This window comes from Phacochoerus africanus, chromosome 16 (genome assembly GCF_016906955.1).
Source record: "Phacochoerus africanus isolate WHEZ1 chromosome 16, ROS_Pafr_v1, whole genome shotgun sequence".
Lineage (NCBI taxonomy): Eukaryota > Metazoa > Chordata > Mammalia > Artiodactyla > Suidae > Phacochoerus > Phacochoerus africanus.
The window spans coordinates 29,311,734-29,329,559 of record NC_062559.1 but is presented as its reverse complement, the minus strand read 5'-3'; the positions used below and the strand labels follow the sequence as shown (position 1 = coordinate 29,329,559).

Genomic DNA, 17,826 nt, shown 5'->3' with positions numbered 1-17,826 from the left:
ATACTGCGAGGTTTTTGAAAGTATTATCAGAAATTATGCATAATTGCTGGTTGTGTCACTTTGGGGAACCACATGTAAGGTATTACCAAGGTTACAATAATAACCAGAGTCTGACTCAGATTATTCTGGAGTAAGAAAGCACGCTAACCAAGCAGCACATTTACTGAGTACCCACTGTGTACAAATTATCAATATTGGGTGTTGCTGAGTAAACAGAAAACAAAAGGAAAGAAAGAAAGAAAAAAAATCCCTGGAAACATTGTTTATGAAATAGGTGATAGTGAATATAACTGATGAGATAGGAGCTCAATTGCCTTCATTAAGTTTTGTTTGGTGGAGAGTGCCTAGGTTTTAGAGAGAGAGAGAAAGATCTCAAAGTGGGAAGAATAAAGGAAGGATATGATGCTTGGGTTCTAATCCCAATTTCACCACCTATGTGCAACCTTGGGCAAATTCTGCTCCTATAAAATGTGCGTAGTAATACTGATAAATACTTTCCTTCACGAAGCTCAGTGAGAAATCAATGAAGAAATGACTTGTAAACTGTAAAAGAGTAAATGTTATTTACATCCAGTGAGGTCCCTGACCAAACCGTGTGGTTTATTCTTTATCACCTCTTCTCTGCATGAGTCAGCAAGCTTCTGCTTCCTGTTCTCTCCTCAAATGGACTATGAGCTTTTTAGTAGCATGGCTTCTATTTGCTTTCCAAATGCAAGAAACTATGATTTGCATACCATGACCATTCAGTAAATTACTTTAAATAATAGAGTTTTGCATAGACACACTTATTTGAGTTCTTTAAGGTAATTTCACATGTGTCATTTACTTTCAGCTGTCAGATTCATCTTGCTAGACACATTTTTGATGATGTCATGTCACTATTCAAAAGTTGTCAACGGTGTCTCATTTTCTACTGTAATGTCTTTTTAATATACTTTTTAATTGAGATATAACTGACATGTAACATTGTATTAGTTTTAGGTGTAGGACATAATGATTAAAGTCTTAAACTCTATCTGAACTCCAAGACCTTGCTACGCAATCTGTAGTCTCCAGACCAGTAGCGCTGGCGTCATCTGGGAGCTTGTTAGAATGCACTTCCCCTGGTGGCTCATGGGGTTAGGAACCCAACTAGTATTCATGAGGATGCAGGTTTGATTCCTGGCCTCACTCTGTGGGTTAACAATCTGTCCTTGTTGCCAGAGGTGGCATAGGTCTCAGACGTGGCTTGGATTTGGCATTGCTGTGGCTGTGGCATAGGCCAGCAGTTGCAGCTCCTATTGAACCCCTAGCGTTGGAACTTCCATAACTTTGTGTTCCCCTGCAATAGTACAGGGGCTTCCCTAACTCAATACATGTTTAAAGAACAGACGATGAGTTTCTTCAAAACTGAGGTTTCTCTAGTTTTTGCTTAACATGGCATATCTTCAGAGACTAACACAATACCCCCACACAATAAAGGACCAATAAACATTTTTTAACAAATATATCCCGAACATTTTCCAATTATGTTCCAGGTTGTATGTGCATTTTTAATGACAGCTGAATATTTTCCTCTTAATTTTTAAAACCAGAATATTTAAAAGCTTCTATTTATGCACTTTTTCACATTTTAGCCGGCATTGTTCAGGACTTGATGGGAACATAATCAAGGGCTCAGGATGTACTCGTCCCAGACTGGGTCCATATGGTCACTGGTGGGGAGAGAATCCTAAACTCAGGATGCTGACAAGCCTGCAGCAGGCGGCAGCAAGCAACTGCTTCCCACTCCCGGCCGCCGAGAGATCTGCGCACGCGCATAGCCGTGCTTGGGCTCCGCCGGCCGGGAGGAGGGAGGCGGGGCTGCGGGGCGCGTGCGCGACGGCCTGGGCTGCGGCCCCTCCCTTGGCGGGGGCGCGCGGCGCGGAGGACCGCACGGGAAGGGGGAAGTCAGGTGGCTGCCACCGCTGCCGCCGCGCCGCGATCTGTCGCCGGAAGGAAAATGGCGGATCTGGAAGAGCAGTTGTCTGATGAGGAGAAGGTAAGGGCCGCGGAGGCGGCGGAACCCGTCGGTCGCGGAGCCAGCAGAGCCCCTTGGTCTCAGCCCAGAGTCTGGCAGCCGGGGAAGGGCATTGGTCAGTGCCCTCGGCTGCCCTTCCTTCCCATCCTTGCTGCGCCCAAGTGCCTGCTCCTGTCAGTCACCCGAGGCCCGGCGCGGGGGCAGGTCTCAGCCGGGCCTGCTCGCTCCTCTCCTTGTAGGGTGTGTGCTCCGAAAATAGGAAGCGGGAGCTGGGCGGCGGCGCCGCCTGGCGCGGCGGGCGGGGGTGGGGGGCGCGGAGGGCGGCGGCCGCCGGGGACCCTCTCCCCGCGCCAGGGCCGCGGGGCCCTGCGCTGGGGTCTGCGGACTGCGGAGGGGTCTGGGTCCCCTCCCGGGAGCGGCTCAAGGGTAGTAGCCAGCCCGAAGGCCTGGCCGAAGAGTGTGGCTGGGGTGAGGGGGAAGGAGGGGGAAATCGCTTAGAAAGCAGACCTTCACTTCTCGCTTCTACTCCCTCCTCCCGCAAGCAAATTGTGTTCTTTCCTGGGTTCTCCGTTTCTCGCTTTTACCGGTGGAAATCTCTCTCCCTTTTTTTTTTTTCTTGTTTTCTTTTTCCAGTTTTAGCTGTAGGCTTTGCAGTTCCCACATTCCCCTGAAGACAACTAAGTTGCTCCCAAAAAGAAAGCCCCCCCCCCCGCCCCAGTTGTTTGCCGCGCCTGCTGGCAGCAGCCCCCTGGGGACAGATTTGGTGGCGCCCCATAGTCCTGCTAGGACTTCTTCCGAAAAGGGGAGGTTGTGCAACTCCTTTTACTGTATCTTAGATGCTGTGACAGCATTGGAACTGGATGAACGACTTAAGTTCTGAGGCATTTGAAGTCAGAAATCTGATCATTGAACTGGTTCTCTTATTGGCGGTTTCCTTTGGCCACTCTGAGGCCCCATTCCCTAGTGTGGTGGTGGGGGGGTACCCTACTAATTTTGAGGATTTCCTGGAAAGGACCTTGATGTTTCTCAAACTTGGAAGTAACTGACGTAACTGTGAATAAAATCGAGTGTTCGAAGTTTTCACTCTTAATTTAACAAGGCTCATTTTCTTTTTTTAAGTTCCCAAGCATTACAGCCATGTCTGAAACACAAAAACATACTGGTGTTTAAGAAATCCTCTTGTAAGTCTAAGGATATTTTCTGTTGGAACACTCTGCTCCAAGTGTTTTTCTATCTTGTGTGCTTGCACCGAAATGTGATGTTCCACCTTCTTCCCAGTGTGAATGTGCAGCAGTCAGCCTTACCTTCGATTTCGGAAATCTTTCTTCCCTCTGTGCTCTTTGGTGAAAAGTGATAATAAAACGACAAAATGGGGAGAGCCAAGATTTTCCATATTCCACAGGTCTGGTAGGCAGACCCCTATATACACAAAAGTTGCTGTGCAGTATTCACATGTGTAGTATTGGTAAATAACCATAAGTAACTAACTGAAAATGTATGCCGACGGGCACACACTTTTAAAATTAAGCAGGGCTAGGAAATTTTTTAAAGGGATTGTCATGTTTTCATTGTTTTTATTCTGCTGTTTGTAAGTAGTGATTAGTAGCTCAAGTGGCTAGGAATTTAGCTGAGGAGCGAGTACTCAGTGTGGGAGTTAATATAGACCTGCCAATGTACTGTAAAGGCCTGAAATAGCGAATTTTTTTCAAAATGAAATAACAAGATTTCTTATTATCAAGCACTTGCAGGCCACTAGCTTCCATAAAGGTGTGCGTGGGTGTTGGGGGGGAGGTGTCTTATTCTCTATGCTTGCCCAATACTATGTTTTAAGAGTAAGTGAAAGAAAATTCTAATTTGAAGGAAATTGGTGCTTTTGTTTTTATTTCCAATTTTGTAAGACTATTCTGTAGATATTTTACACATGGATTTCCAATTACATTTTTTTAGTAATTTAAGATAAATATTAACCAAACTGTGGGACTACATTCAAGTAACTGGTAAACTGTCTAACATTCTTGTTAATTCAGTTATTTAAATTTTCTTTTTGTTTTTGTTTTTGTTTTTTTGTTTTTTGTCTTTTTGCTATTTCTTGGGCCACTCCCGCGGCATATGGAGGTTCCCAGGCTAGGGGTCGAATCAGAGCTGTAGCCTCTGGCCTACACCAGAGCCACAGCAACGCAGGATCCGAGCCGCGTCTGCAACCTACACCACAGCTCACGGCAACGCCGGATCGTTAACCCACTGAGCAAGGGCAGGGACCGAACCCACAACCTCAGGGTTCCTAGTCGGATTCGTTAACCACTGCGCCACCACAGGAACTCCTAAATGTTCTTTTTAATCTTTTGGGAGGAGGACCTTGGATATAGAATCAGAAATTGGATTTAAAAGTGATATTTTTACACTAATATTTAAATCATGTTACTTTTTCTGTAACCTTGTTTGTAGTTGTTAAAAATAAGATTTAAATACTTTTAGGCTCTTGAAATTCCATTACTGATTGCAGATATAAGGAATGGAAGCTGTTAAGACTTATGTAGCACCACACTTGTATATATATGTCTGGCTCAGCTAGACCATATGTTAGTTAATTTGTTGTAAGTTTGAGATAGGTTTTATTACTACCATTTCACAAATAAGTAAAATAAGGTTTCAGAAGTTTTAAACAGTTCACAGAAGGACACCTAAGTAGGAAGTGGCAAAGGTGGTATTTAAACCTGGGTTTGTCTGAATCCAAAGTTGATACTCTCATGACATTATGCTTCCTTAACAATTAATGATAATGGAGTTCCCATTGTGGCTCAGTGCAAATGAATCTGACTAGTGTCCATGAGGACCCAGGTTCAATACCTAGCCTTGCTCAATGGATTAAGGATCTGGCATTGCCATGAGCTGTGGTGTAGATTACAGAGGCAGCTCAGATCTGGCGTTGTTGTGGCTATGGTGTAGGCCAGAGGCTATGGTGTAGGCCAGTGGCTACAGCTCTGATTTGATCCCTAGTCTAGGAACATCCATATGTGGCAGGTGTGGCCCTAAAAAGACAAAAAAAAGATAGAACCATTTTTTGGGTTTATTTTTATTTTTTATTTTTTTTGTCTTTTTGTCTTTTTGCCATTTCTTGGGCTGCTTCCTGTGGCATATGGAGGTTCTCGGGCTGGGGGTCTAATCGGAACTGTAGCCACCGGCCTATGCCACAGGCACAGCCACACCAGATCCGAGCCACGTCTGCGACCTACACCATAGCTCACTGCAATGCCGGATCCTCAACCCACTGAGCAAGGCCAGGGATCGAACCCGTAACCTCATGGTTCCTAGTCGGATTCGTTTACCACTGCACCACAACAGGAACTCCTGGGTTTATCTGTTTTTAATTTGACAGTTTAACTTGAAAAAGAAGAAACTTTTTTTTTAATAAAAGCCATAAATACCAAATATTAGATAGCGTTGGGTTTTAAATTTAGATTTTGGTCATTTTAGAATAAAGTTTATTATTTTTTGATACATTTAAAAGTTTTCTGCTGCTGGTTTAGTTTCATATATGCTCTGTGGTAGGAAGCATTTTTTAAATTAATATGGAATAATATATTTGCTTTTTTTTTTTTTTTTCAATCATGTACAGTTGTTTTTGAGGAGACCACTATGAAATGTGGTAACTTTTGCATCTTTGGCCACTGGGTTCATAGGAAATAAAATTATCTGAAAAAGCACAGTGAAGTTCTTCAAAGTTATTCATTTGTTGCCATGTGTCCTGCAGAACTTTTTACATAGTTTCAGAAACTCTAGGGCAGAACAGTTCATGGTTTCATTCCTGGGTCAGCTGTATTGTACATTGTACTGTAAAGCATTTTTGTGATTTTGAAATTTTTTATATGGAATTGTGGTGTAAGGCTGAAATGAGAAGAACCATTCCCAGACCCCTCTCTAGATGAGAAGACCAGGAAGTCACTCCAAGCTGTGGAAGGAAGACACTTAGTTATTCGTTGGAAAGAATCATCCCCACCCTGAACCCCTCCCACCTTACCCCAGTGAGTAGTGATCTACTCCCATAGCCCATAGCATCAACTTTGTGTCTTTGTAGATGTGTCTCAAGTACATAGTTCAGCCCTGCTTTCCTCTTGAGCACAGAAATTCATTTTTAACTGCCCGTCCTTTTCACAGAAGACAGTTAATGAAATATGTTCAAGAGGAACCTGCCTAAAAGTAAATTAAAAAGCTCCCCTTCCCTCCTCCCACACAAAGCAGACTAGATAACCACCTCTTGATGCTCATTTTTCTCTTTATGACTCTGTTCCCATTTTTTCCAGTTATTCCACGTTTTTAACTTCAGCTCTATTTTAACTTTTTTCTTGTGCTCTCTGTACCTTACAATTTCCAGATCTTGTCACTTCCATCAAAATATGACTTATACAGATTATTTCTTGCTTGAAAAGTTAATCCATTTATATTAATATTTGACTTATTACTCTTAGAGCAGACTGTTAACAGTTGTATTTATGTTATGAACTACTCTTGTTTAGTAACAAATTTACTGTACCAACAGAATGAAAATTGATTGTGTTTGTTCTGTGAATAAAGCTAAGGGAGGAAAAGTAGGGTTAGAAGAACGTCTCATATCTGTTTTATTTGCCACTGCTGGGCTTTTATTATAAACTTTCTAGACTAATCTCCCCAACTTCCTGACATTTTTCTACTTCCAAAGTTTTGGTTGCTGGGTTCTCCATTGCCTTTACAAGGAAGCCCAACTTTTGAGAGTTGTGTTCATGTCCTTGTGTTTCATTCTAACCTAAATAGCTCTGGTATTTCCAGTATGTACTGTTACTTAGTCATGGATGCTAGTCCATGCCTAGTACCTCATGTAAATTATTTACTGCCTCAGGCTCAGTTTCCTCTAAAATGTGGGGATAGAATAGAAAGTATATTCTCCATTAAGTTTCTATAAGTGTAAATGGTACCTGGCATGTAGTAACACAGTAAGTTGTAGTTATTTTTCTCTGCTTGTGGCTTATCTGGTTTGAACATTGGTATGTTCTTTGATCGTCCCCTTTTCTGAAAGATGAAAATATTACTTTAAGATTTAGCTCAGATCACTAGCTAGATGTCTAGTTTTCTCTCTCTTCTCAATGCTGTAACACATCACTGGTATTCAATTCAGTTTTTTTTTTGTCTTTTTTTGCTATTTCTTGGGCCGCTCCCGCGGCATATGGAGGTTCCCAGGCTAGGGGTCGAATCGGAGCTGTAGCCACTGGCCTACACCAGAGCCACAGCAACGCTGGATCCGAGCTGCGTCTGCAACCTACACCACAGCTCATGGCAACGCCGGATCGTTAACCCACTGAGCAAGGGCAGGGACTGAACCCGCAACCTCATGGTTCCTAGTCGGATTCGTTAACCACTGCGCCACGACGGGAACTCCAATTCAGTTTTGCATAGTCGTTACTTGTTTACCTTTTTTTCCTGTATTCTACTGGAATTCTTTAGTGCAAAAATAATGTCATCTTCAGCACCTGTCAGTACAATATATGTGATGAATACAGTGGTTTAATGAGTGAACGGAAAAAAGTCATGAATTCACAAAATAAAGAAAAATAACAATTTTATGGAGTTCCCGTCGTGGCGCAGTGGTTAATGAATCTGACTAGGAACTATGAGGTTGCGGATTTGATCCCTGGCCTTGCTCAGTGGGTTAAGGATCCGGCGTTGCTGTGAGCTGGGGTGTAGGTCGCAGACTCGACTCGGATCTGGTGTTGCTGTGGCTCTGGCTTAGGCCAGAAGCTACAACTCCAATTAGACCCCTAGCCTGCGAACCTCCATATGCGGTGGGAAGCGGCCCTAGAAAAGGCAAAAAGACCAAAAAAAAGAAAGAAAAAGAACAGTTTTATGAAAGGAAGTAGCTCATAAAGGCAAGTTTTTGAGGGAAAATCTAGTATGCTTATATATTTTTTTTCTAAATAGTGCTATGGATTTTAAAGATTTAGATAAATGAAATTCCTGGTGCTCTTTGAGGTGCAGGTGGTGATACTGGCTACAGTTCAAGTCATTTACACATGCTAAATATTTATAAGCAGTTTATATTCTTCTCCCCTATATACAGTCATAATTTGGCTTCAGAAATTTTGCTTATATGTAAAACAATGTAAGCTACCATTATATTCCATCATAATTAATGCTAAATCAGTATTGTTTTTATTAACCAAAAAGTAAACTGAACCAGTAAGCTATTAATGTAGAAAGTATTCATTCCTAATTTCTTTTTTAGATGTGTGAGTTCTGTCATTGTACCAATAAGATATAAAAATTCCTACAGCAAGCAGAAACTTGATAGCTGCTGTAGCATTAGTGGCGTTTTTCAGACTTTGCTCATGAAAGCAAATCAGTTGTACATTAGTGGTACTATATCACATTTTCAGTGCAGTCGGGAGCCATTTCTACATAAAATAGAGTGTTGAGCATTGCGTCTTAGTGTAAAAACATGGTTGATCAGCGAATATAAAGTAATTTTTAAGGTTGACAAGCATGAGGGGACAAATTGACCTGTGGTTCTGTGCTCTGACTGAAAAGCTTACTTGCTTGAAGTGGTAATTGAATGCAGGAAATTCATGCATATCAAAGAAAATAGGGGTTTTGTAGAACCACTTACAGTTGTCAAAAAAGGAGAATTTCATAAGTTTTGTTTTTAAGGTTAGACATGAAATCTTCATATTCTCCCTCTTAAGATATTTATGTACATGTTCCACAGTGAAACTGTAGCTGAGAACTTTTCTTGCACATTTCAGTTCACAATGTTTCTACTCACAGCTAATGGAAATAATTTTTGAAAACTACCTCTGTGTTTATTTATTTACCAAATATACCATATTACATTGATTTCCACTACTCATAATTTTCCATATTTTAAGGTCTCTGAAATAAGGCTGCATTGTACAATCATGGCTGATGATAACTGGTAGCATTTTTCCTTTTGTAGTGGTCATGGAATTATGTATCTTACACTGGTAATGAATCAGGGTGTGCAAGGATATATACAATAACAAACAAAAATCTCAGCATGAGGACATTGGTGGTGGGGGCTTTGCCTGGCATCTCCCCATTCATCCTGTGTATGTCTGCTATGGGTCAGCAGCAGAAGGGCCCCTGCTCACTGAAGTCATTTAGTTTCAGGCTGTTGGAGGACTTCAGTCTAAATATAGGCCTTTGATATGGTGCATGTGCACAATGCAATGTAGTGTTAGTCAGCCATGAGAAAGGATATTTTGCCATTTCTGACAATATAGATGGACCTTGAGCACCTTGTGCTGAGTGAGATAACTTGAGAAAGACAAGTGTGGTACTATATCACATAACATGTGGAATCTTAAAAAGTCCAACTTGTTTTTAAAAAAGAACAACAGTAAAATGGTGGTTACCAGAGAGTGGATTGTGAGGGGATAAGATTCATGGTGTTTAAGGGTACAAACCTGTAATGAGAAGTAAATAAAAAATAAAGATTGGATGCACAGTGTAATGAATGTAGACACTACTATTGTAGTATGATGATGTACTGGGATAAATATTGCTTTAGTACCAGTCATATTACAGTGTATAAATGTATCAAAGTAACAGACTATACACCTTAAATTCACAAAATGTAGCATGTGAAATTATTTTTTAAAAATGTGTTTGTTTGTTTTTTATCACTGTTCCCACAGCAGTGGGCAAGAAATGCAGTGAATTCCATATTAGTTTTCAAAACTTCCCCCTCCCCTTACTGTACACACACTTAGAAACACACACTTAGATACTTACTGAACTTCTATTCAGATTTTTTTTTTGTCTTTTTGTCTTTTGTTGTTGTTGTTGTTGTTGTTGTTGCTATTTCTTGGGCTGCTCCCGCGGCATATGGAGGTTCCCAGGCTAGGGGTCCAATCGGAGCTGTAGCCACCGGCCTACGCCAGAGCCACAGCAACGCTGGATCCGAGCTGCGTCTGCAACCTACACCACAGCTCATGGCAACGCCGGATCGTTAACCCACTGAGCAAGGGCAGGGACCGAACCCGCAACCTCATGGTTCCTAGTCGGATTTGTTAACCACTGCGCCACGACAGGAATTCCCTATTCAGATTTTAGTTAGCTAAAGCAAGTTTTATCTATAAACCTAATTTCAGAGGAGACAGAAGAAGAGAAATGCCATGTTTGTAAGTAGTGGTAATGACACATTAGATCAAGTTTTAGACTCATGGAAGGTTGGTAATTTGATTACCTGTTTGGTAGACACAATGCAAAAATATAGATACAAAGATGAATCAGACATATATAATGTATATACTCTACAAGGTCAAAAGGCAGTAAGTTCATGGAAATTCAGAAGATGGAAAAATTAATTCTGCTTAGGAGGAGGGTGGACATCATTTGGGATACAAGCTTATTCCAGAGAGCACAACATAGGAAGAAAAAATAGGCAAGTGGGAATGAGCAGGAAGTATATTATAAAGATGACTTGTGCTATTAAATAGCACAGATTTTCTCAGCCTGAGCACTGTTGGCATTTGGGCTTAGGTAACTCTTTGTTGTGGAGGCTGTCATGCATTTTAGGATGTTTAATAGCATCTTTGGCCCTCATGGTGCCAGTAGCACCAGCCATTCATGACAGTCAGAAATGTCTCCTGTAGGACAGAATTGCCTCTGGTTGAGAACTATAGGTCTAGACAGACTGAAGCTAGTGAGACTAGTTGGGAAACTGAGTTAAATGTTAGGACCTGATTTAAAGTGGTTTCACAAGATGCAGAAGAAAAAAATGATTGCTAACATTTCATAGTTGGAATCAAAACATGGTAAGTGAATGTAGAGAAAAGGAAAACTCAGATAACTGTGAATATTAACATTTGATTGTCTCGGAAGAGGTATGACAACTGACAACTAAAGAACCATGGAGAGAGAATGCACATCTCGGGGAATAATGGTGAATTTAGTTTGGGTTCTGCTGAATTTGAGATGCTGGCAGAATGTCCATGCGAACACGCCTAACAGATATAGAAATGTAGACATGGAGCTTGGAAAAGGATCAGGCTCAGAGATTTTATGTAGATTTGAAAATCCTCTTTGTGGGTTAAAGCTGCAAGGTGGGAATAGCCTTTCAGGAGAGCAAGTTCAGACATAGCAAAGAGGAGAGGGCAGAGAGCATATACTTTTGGATATTTTCATTTAAGGAATAAGAGAGAGAAGGAGAGAAACTAGAAGGTAAACCTTTGAAGTAGAATTATATACCTGAACTGAGAGCACTTATGACTTGAACCCACAGTTTTTAAATTAGAATCACTCACCCAGTGTCTGGATTACTGAGGTTCAGGTTCTTTGTGCTTCAGCACAGGAAGAATTCAGCCAGAGAAAAAGTGATACGCAAGAATTAGATTTATTAAGATAAGATGCTTGTGAGAAATGGAAGCAGGCAGGCAAGGAGGCTCTGCCCTGAGGATTAGGGCTACAGTTTTATAATCATGGGGAGTGGGAAAAGACCACCTCTTCCTCTTAGTAATTTAGTAACTCTTAAATAGGGAAGGAGATTAAGACATACTAATTTCTAGTTGTAAAATAATTGAGTCACAGGAACATAATGTGTAGCATAGGGAATAGTCAAAAATAATCATAATAACTTTGTGTAGTGACAAATGGTAACTGGATTTGTCATGGTGATTATTTTGTAATGTATAAAAGTAACAAATTACTACTTTTCAGTGTACAAACGGTACACCCCAAATGAATATAGTATTATGAATCAATTATACTTCAATTTTAAAAAGCTTAAAAATTAATTAAAAGACAAATATGAGGGGGAGAGCAATTTATAATTCCAATCTCTACTCTTATCTTTGGCGAACACTGATCCAGCATGTAATACAGTGAAACTCAACCTGGTGCACATTCAACTCATCTGGGAAGCTTTTTTTGAAAAATGCGCAGCGGCTCCAGGCTTCATCCATGAGTGAAGCCTATGCATCCATGTTTGTTTATAAACTCTCCAGTTGATTCTAATGTGCAGCTAATTGAAATCACTGATCTAATATATTCAAGGCAATCTGCTGGAATTACACAGGTGAAAAAAACATAGGACCTGCCCCTGAAGAACACAAGAAATAAGAAATTGCTGAAGTTCCCGTCGTGGCGCAGTGGTTAACGAATCATGAGGTTGTGGGTTCGGTCCCTGCCCTTGCTCAGTGGGTTAAGGATCCGGCGTTGCCGTGAGCTGTGGTGTAGGTCGCAGACGCGGCTCGGACCCTGCGTTGCTGTGGCTCTGGCGTAGGCCGGTGGCTACAGCTCCAATTGGACCCCTAGCCTGGGAACCTCCATATGCCGTGGGAGCGGCCCAAAGAAATAGCAAAAAGACAAAAAAAAAAAAAAGAAATTGCTAAGGAAGCAGAGATAGGCCAGGATGCAAATGAAGATGAGTGAAGTCTTTGAGTCTGATTACTGAAGTACTATGTAGCCAAGACTGAAAGGCCATTTCTGGAAAAGGAAAACATATGCATACTTTTTAGATGCTGATAATCTGGCTTTTCTCTCTCCATTCCTTGCTCCCAATTCTAATTAAACTGCTCTCTTAGAGGTCACCAATCATCCTTGGCCCACCACTTAAAATAGTCGGCTTCATCTGCGCTGGTTTTATAGTGTGTAAAATGGGGATAATAGCAAGGTTGTTCTGACAATTAATACATTAATGTAAATATGGTAGATATAATTTCTCATCTCTTTCTTTTAAAGCCAAAGGCTTTTATCAATTCTATATTCCTTTGTAATCTCTCTGCAACATTGCACTGCTCCTTTGGGAAATAAGTTCTGTGAGAAGAGGACCTACTCTGTTCTAGGTATGATAGGGATGGAGTAGGATAGTTATACAGGTAGTTGTATAGGGACCACAGATAGAGAGGGAAACCTAGGAGACATGGGGACATCGCTGTAAGTTAACGATTGCTCAAGAAAACCACCAGAACAAAGCAAGAAATGTGCCTCAGTTCATTAAATGAAAAATAAAATGAGGCCTGCATTCAAGTTCACATTGAAGGGCAGGGGTTTAAGGACCACCCTTCTGCTGATTTGAATAAGCACCTTGACAGTCCTAGTTTGACCTCATAGGGTCAAATACTCTCTTAACAGATACCAAAAAGGAGTTACTAAATTACTAAGAGGAAGAGGTGGTCTTTTCCCACTCCCCATGATTATAAAACTGTAGCCCTAATCCTCAGGGCAGAGCCTCCTTGCCTGCCTGCTTCCATTTCTCACAAGCATCTTATCTTAATAAATCTAGTTCTTGCATATCACTTTTTCTCTGGCTGAATTCCTCCTGTGCTGAAGCACAAAGAACCTGAACCTCAGTAATCCAGACACTGGGTGAGTGATTCTAATTTAAAAACTGTGGGTTCAAGTCCCAGTCTGAGTTTTGGCTGGGTTCAAGTCATAAGTGCTGTTAATTTCAGGTGTATAATTCTACTTCGAAGTCTCAAATTCTAGTTTCTCTCCTTTCCTCTCTTATTCCTTAAATCAAAGTATCAGTAGTGAAGCTATCAGTAGTGAAGCAGGAGAGAAAGAACAAGTACCACTTCATTTTTTCCTACTATCTCATTTTCGGGATACTTTTTTTCTAAAATAGAAAAATTTTATAAGTGTTTATGGGCTGAGAGAAGTGATTCAGAGGCAAGAAAGAAAATGAAAATCTAAGATAGATAGTAGTTTTTGTAACTTTTTCAGTTAATGAGTGCCTACATTGGATTTGTAGGTTTCTTACTACTTTAAATAATGGTAAAAGATATTTAAAGAAATTAATGTTGAATTCAGTGGATGGCCTAGTTTTAGATTAAGTGATATGGGCCTTGTTTTTAATTACCATTCAAAATGATAATTATAAAGGAAAAAATTCTTAAGGAAAACTTATCAAAACGAATTACCTCTCACATATACTCAGAATAAATTGGTTTATACTACAGACATGCATTTAGTGATCACTTGATCATAAACTGTTTAAATAATAATAGAGTTTAAGAAAGCATTTTTTTCCATTCTTATTTTACTTTTAACTCTCAAAAAGGCATAGGCAATTTTTAGGGAATTATGGGAAACAATGTCAGATAATTCTTGCAGTTGAAGTAGAAAAATTCATGATAGCTCTTTTTAACTTTACTGCTGGTGCCTAAGTCGGTGACCTTTTTTAGTATTGCATTCTTTGAGAATCAGATGAAACCTGTGATTCTTCAGAAGATCAAATGCCTCAGATTTTGCATATACAATCTCTTATAGGGAATTGGGTACAATATCTGGCAGTCCATCAGAAGCACTTGGGCGAGATTTTCAAAAATACAGAGGTTTTAATCCTGTAGAGATTGGTTCAGTAGGTCTGGAATGAAACATAGGAATTTGTATATTTTTCAAAAGCTTTCCCAGCAAATTAACTAGACCAGATTTGGGAAATCTCTACCCTAGTGTCTCCTGCCTTGGTCAAAGAGGAGATAACTATGTCAGAAAATGTCCAATATATGGAAAATAAAAGGGTTGTCAGCACAGTTGTTTGTTTGTTTTGCTTTTTGAGGCTGCACTTGGGGTATATGGAGGTTCCCAGACTAGGGGTTGAATTGGAGCCACAGCTGCTGGCCTATACCACAGCCACAGCAATGCCAGATCCGAGCTGCTTCTGCTCAGACGAGCTCACGGCAAGGCCAGATCCTTAACCCACTGAGTGAGGCCAGGGATCGAACCTGCAACCTCACAATTCCTAGTTCAGATTCGTTTCCATTGCACCACAGTGGGAACTCCTATTAGCAGAGTTTTAAGATAAAATATAGGATGCCTGGTTAAATTGAATTTAAGATAAGCAACGACTAGTTTTTTGTATAAATATTTCCCATGCATTATATTTTTGAGCTACTGTGGAGTACAAGGCTATTTGCCTCTAAATTTAATGGTTCCATGCAGCTATTTTTTGTGATGTGTAAGTGCTTTCGTGACATGCATCATCTGCTTTTTATACTTTCACCTCTTTTTTTTCAGTTGCCCAAAGCGTTTTAAAATTTTTAAAACTTTTTTGTCAGCTTACTATATATACACTTTGGTGCATGACTGCATTTCTTTCTGAAGAATTAATGTTTCCTACAGACAGAATCTCCTGGATTTTCCCTTAGTATTTATAAAAATTTTTGCCAATTTACAGTGCCCAGCAAAAGCATCAGAAAAATCTGGAGAATTCATAGGCACAGGTAATTGAAGTAACATTAATTTTGCCTACAGCTTCTATAAAATATGCTGGCAATTGATTGACAACCTCTGATAAACCTCTCCACCTTGTGCTTTCCTGTACTAGCTGGTGATCATAAAGTTGAAGTAGCACTGCCAGATGCTCACTTCTTCCAGTAATAGACACATCTTAAGGAGGCAGTGTGGGCCAAGAGAATTTTGTTACTTTTATCTGTGGCATATCACCACAAAGCTTGGCTTTACTTGAGAAAGATGCTTTCCATACGCTAATGCAAAGACTGTCAGAATCAAGAACTGCAAGGCAGAAAGCTGCACGTGGAGTTTATTTGCATTCAGCTCTCCCTCCCTTTGTTCTTCTCTGAGAAATTTTTCAGTCTTATTCAGCCGTGTAGGTATAAAATTGTAAGTTTCCAGATCTGTGGTCCAGGTAGCATAGGATGGTAAAAACACTTGTTATATTATAGTGTCCTGAGGGATCACCTAAGACCAAAAACAGCAAGTGAGTACTTTACTGATACTTGTCTGGATCATCACTCTCTGCCATAATGATACCAAAGATTTTGATCACAACTTCTTATACCAAATATGTTTATCTTCCATCGCTATCTGTTGCAATACTGAAAAAACCAAGGAATTGGGAACTTCTTTAGAAAAGTGAGGCACTGGATTTAGCCACAAGTAGTTGTCTTTCTGGGTATTGTGACTCATCTCTTCCCATCACTGTGGTAGTTTGACTTCTGTACATGTTGGTCCAACATGATGTGCAAATGCCACATAATTCATCACTATTATTTGCTTTGCTCATCACCAAATTGAAAAATGTGTAGAGAAACGGATTTCTATCTGTAGGCTCAGGCTATAGAATGCTTTAGATAATATGAGGGGGCGTCAACTGCTCTTTCTTGCCTGCAGCACAGAAGGAATCATTTGTGGCAGGTAGCATTAACATACTATTTTTCGGAGTTCCTGTCATGGCACAGCAGAAATGAATCTGACTAGGAACCATGAGGTTTCAGGTTCGATCCCTGGCCTCACTCAGTGGGTTAAGGATCTGGCGTTGCTGTGAGCTGTGGTGTAGGTCACAGACAAGGCTCAGATCCTGCGTCGCTGTGGCATGCAGCTCCGATTGGCCCCTAGCCTGTGAACCTCCATATGCTGCGGGTGTGGCCCTAAAAAGCAAAAAACACTATTTTTATCACTGTCTGCAATTTGAGATACCTCTGATCCTAGGTGACTATCTCCTGATGTTCACAAAAAGAAAGTAATGTCTGGTAGAAAGCAGGAGACAATTTCCTATAAGATTTATCAAAACGAACTGTATTTTTACTCAAAGGAAAAGATAGCATTCATCCTTTCCTAGGGAAGGTATTTGGGAAGTTCTCTTTAAGAATGTTGGAATCAATTGTATCTGATATTGAAAGATGAGTATCCCTGCCTTTCCCTTGTTTGAACGATTTAGTGGTTTACAACTGAATTCTGTCCACTTTCTTCAGATATTTGTGGGGATTCTGATCCAAAGTAGTTTGAGCAGTCGCAAACTGCCGGAGTGGCACGTAGTTCAATTTGAGGAAGTCCTCGCTTTCAGGTCTTCTAATTTCTCCATCAAAGACCTTTCTCACTATTTAATAAATTCACTTCATCTTCTAATTTGTGAACTAGCAAGGAGTTCTTTATAGGCCATGGAGTAAAGAATGGAGGAAGTTTGCTTAAAATTGTGGAAGAGCCTGTAATTCATCTTCCACTCCACAGGCCACATACATAAGATTTTTCCAAGTTACTTAACTCAGTAGAGTTGCAGTAAGTCTGGAGGTTTTAAAATGTTTGATCTATGTCATCCAGTGATTCAAAATCCTGATCTTTATTTTCATCTGAAAAGTTTTTTGATGTAAACTGTAGTTATTCTTAAATAAAATTCATTTCCTAAGAATTTCAGGGCCCTCTTTTCAAGAGATTTTATTTGTAAATTTTTGTTGTTGTTGTTCCTATAAAAGAACTTTGTTTTCTGCAGTCTTTGTCAGATTGGCTCAAATCCTTCCCTTTTTTTTTTTTTTTTAATGTTGTAAATATAACTGTCCAACTTTCCTCTCCTCCCTTTAAGTCCATGGAGGATAGGAAGCTAAATAAGCACACTTATAAATTTATGTCTAAAATAAAAATAGAAAAGATCTATGAAGAATCTCTCTTATGTCCTTCTAATGTTGGGACTATATATCAGCTTATTTGCTTGCTTAAAATATATATTAAATAATTGAGTCCCTTGCTTCCTGGTCCCCAATTATATCTTAAATTTGAGTTTCCCAGATAAGTGAGATCTTGTTTTATATGCCTCCTCTTCACTCTGTTGTTGAGAAAGGGATTCCTGCCATAGGGTTTTAAGGATGGCTGAACAAAACACATGCTGTTGGAGAGATGCAATGAAAACAGCCTATCAGTCACAACAGCCCAGGAGATGAGCACACAGTAGAGGGCCACATGGGGGTTGCTTTCAGGAACAGAGTGAACAAGCAGAGGCCATGGGAGGTAATCTTTGTAGTATCAAGAGGGTAGATGAGCCCTGGTTCCAGCGTGAGGATGTCTTTGGCTAGTCTACATAATCCTGCAGGCTGGCAGGGAACTGA

The 17,826-nt window shown here is 40.4% G+C and overlaps 1 protein-coding gene across 1 annotated transcript in view; it reads left to right on the top strand.

The window, feature by feature from the left end:
- The first annotated feature begins 1,773 nt into the window (after positions 1-1,773).
- The window catches only part of CAPZA2 (capping actin protein of muscle Z-line subunit alpha 2), a 52,104-nt gene continuing 36,051 nt past the window's right edge, over positions 1,774-17,826 (top strand). Inside the window, exon 1 of the mRNA XM_047763275.1 lies at positions 1,774-2,020. Coding sequence (XP_047619231.1) covers positions 1,982-2,020 — 39 coding nt within the window. The 5' untranslated portion in view covers positions 1,774-1,981. The remainder of the gene's footprint in view (positions 2,021-17,826) is intronic.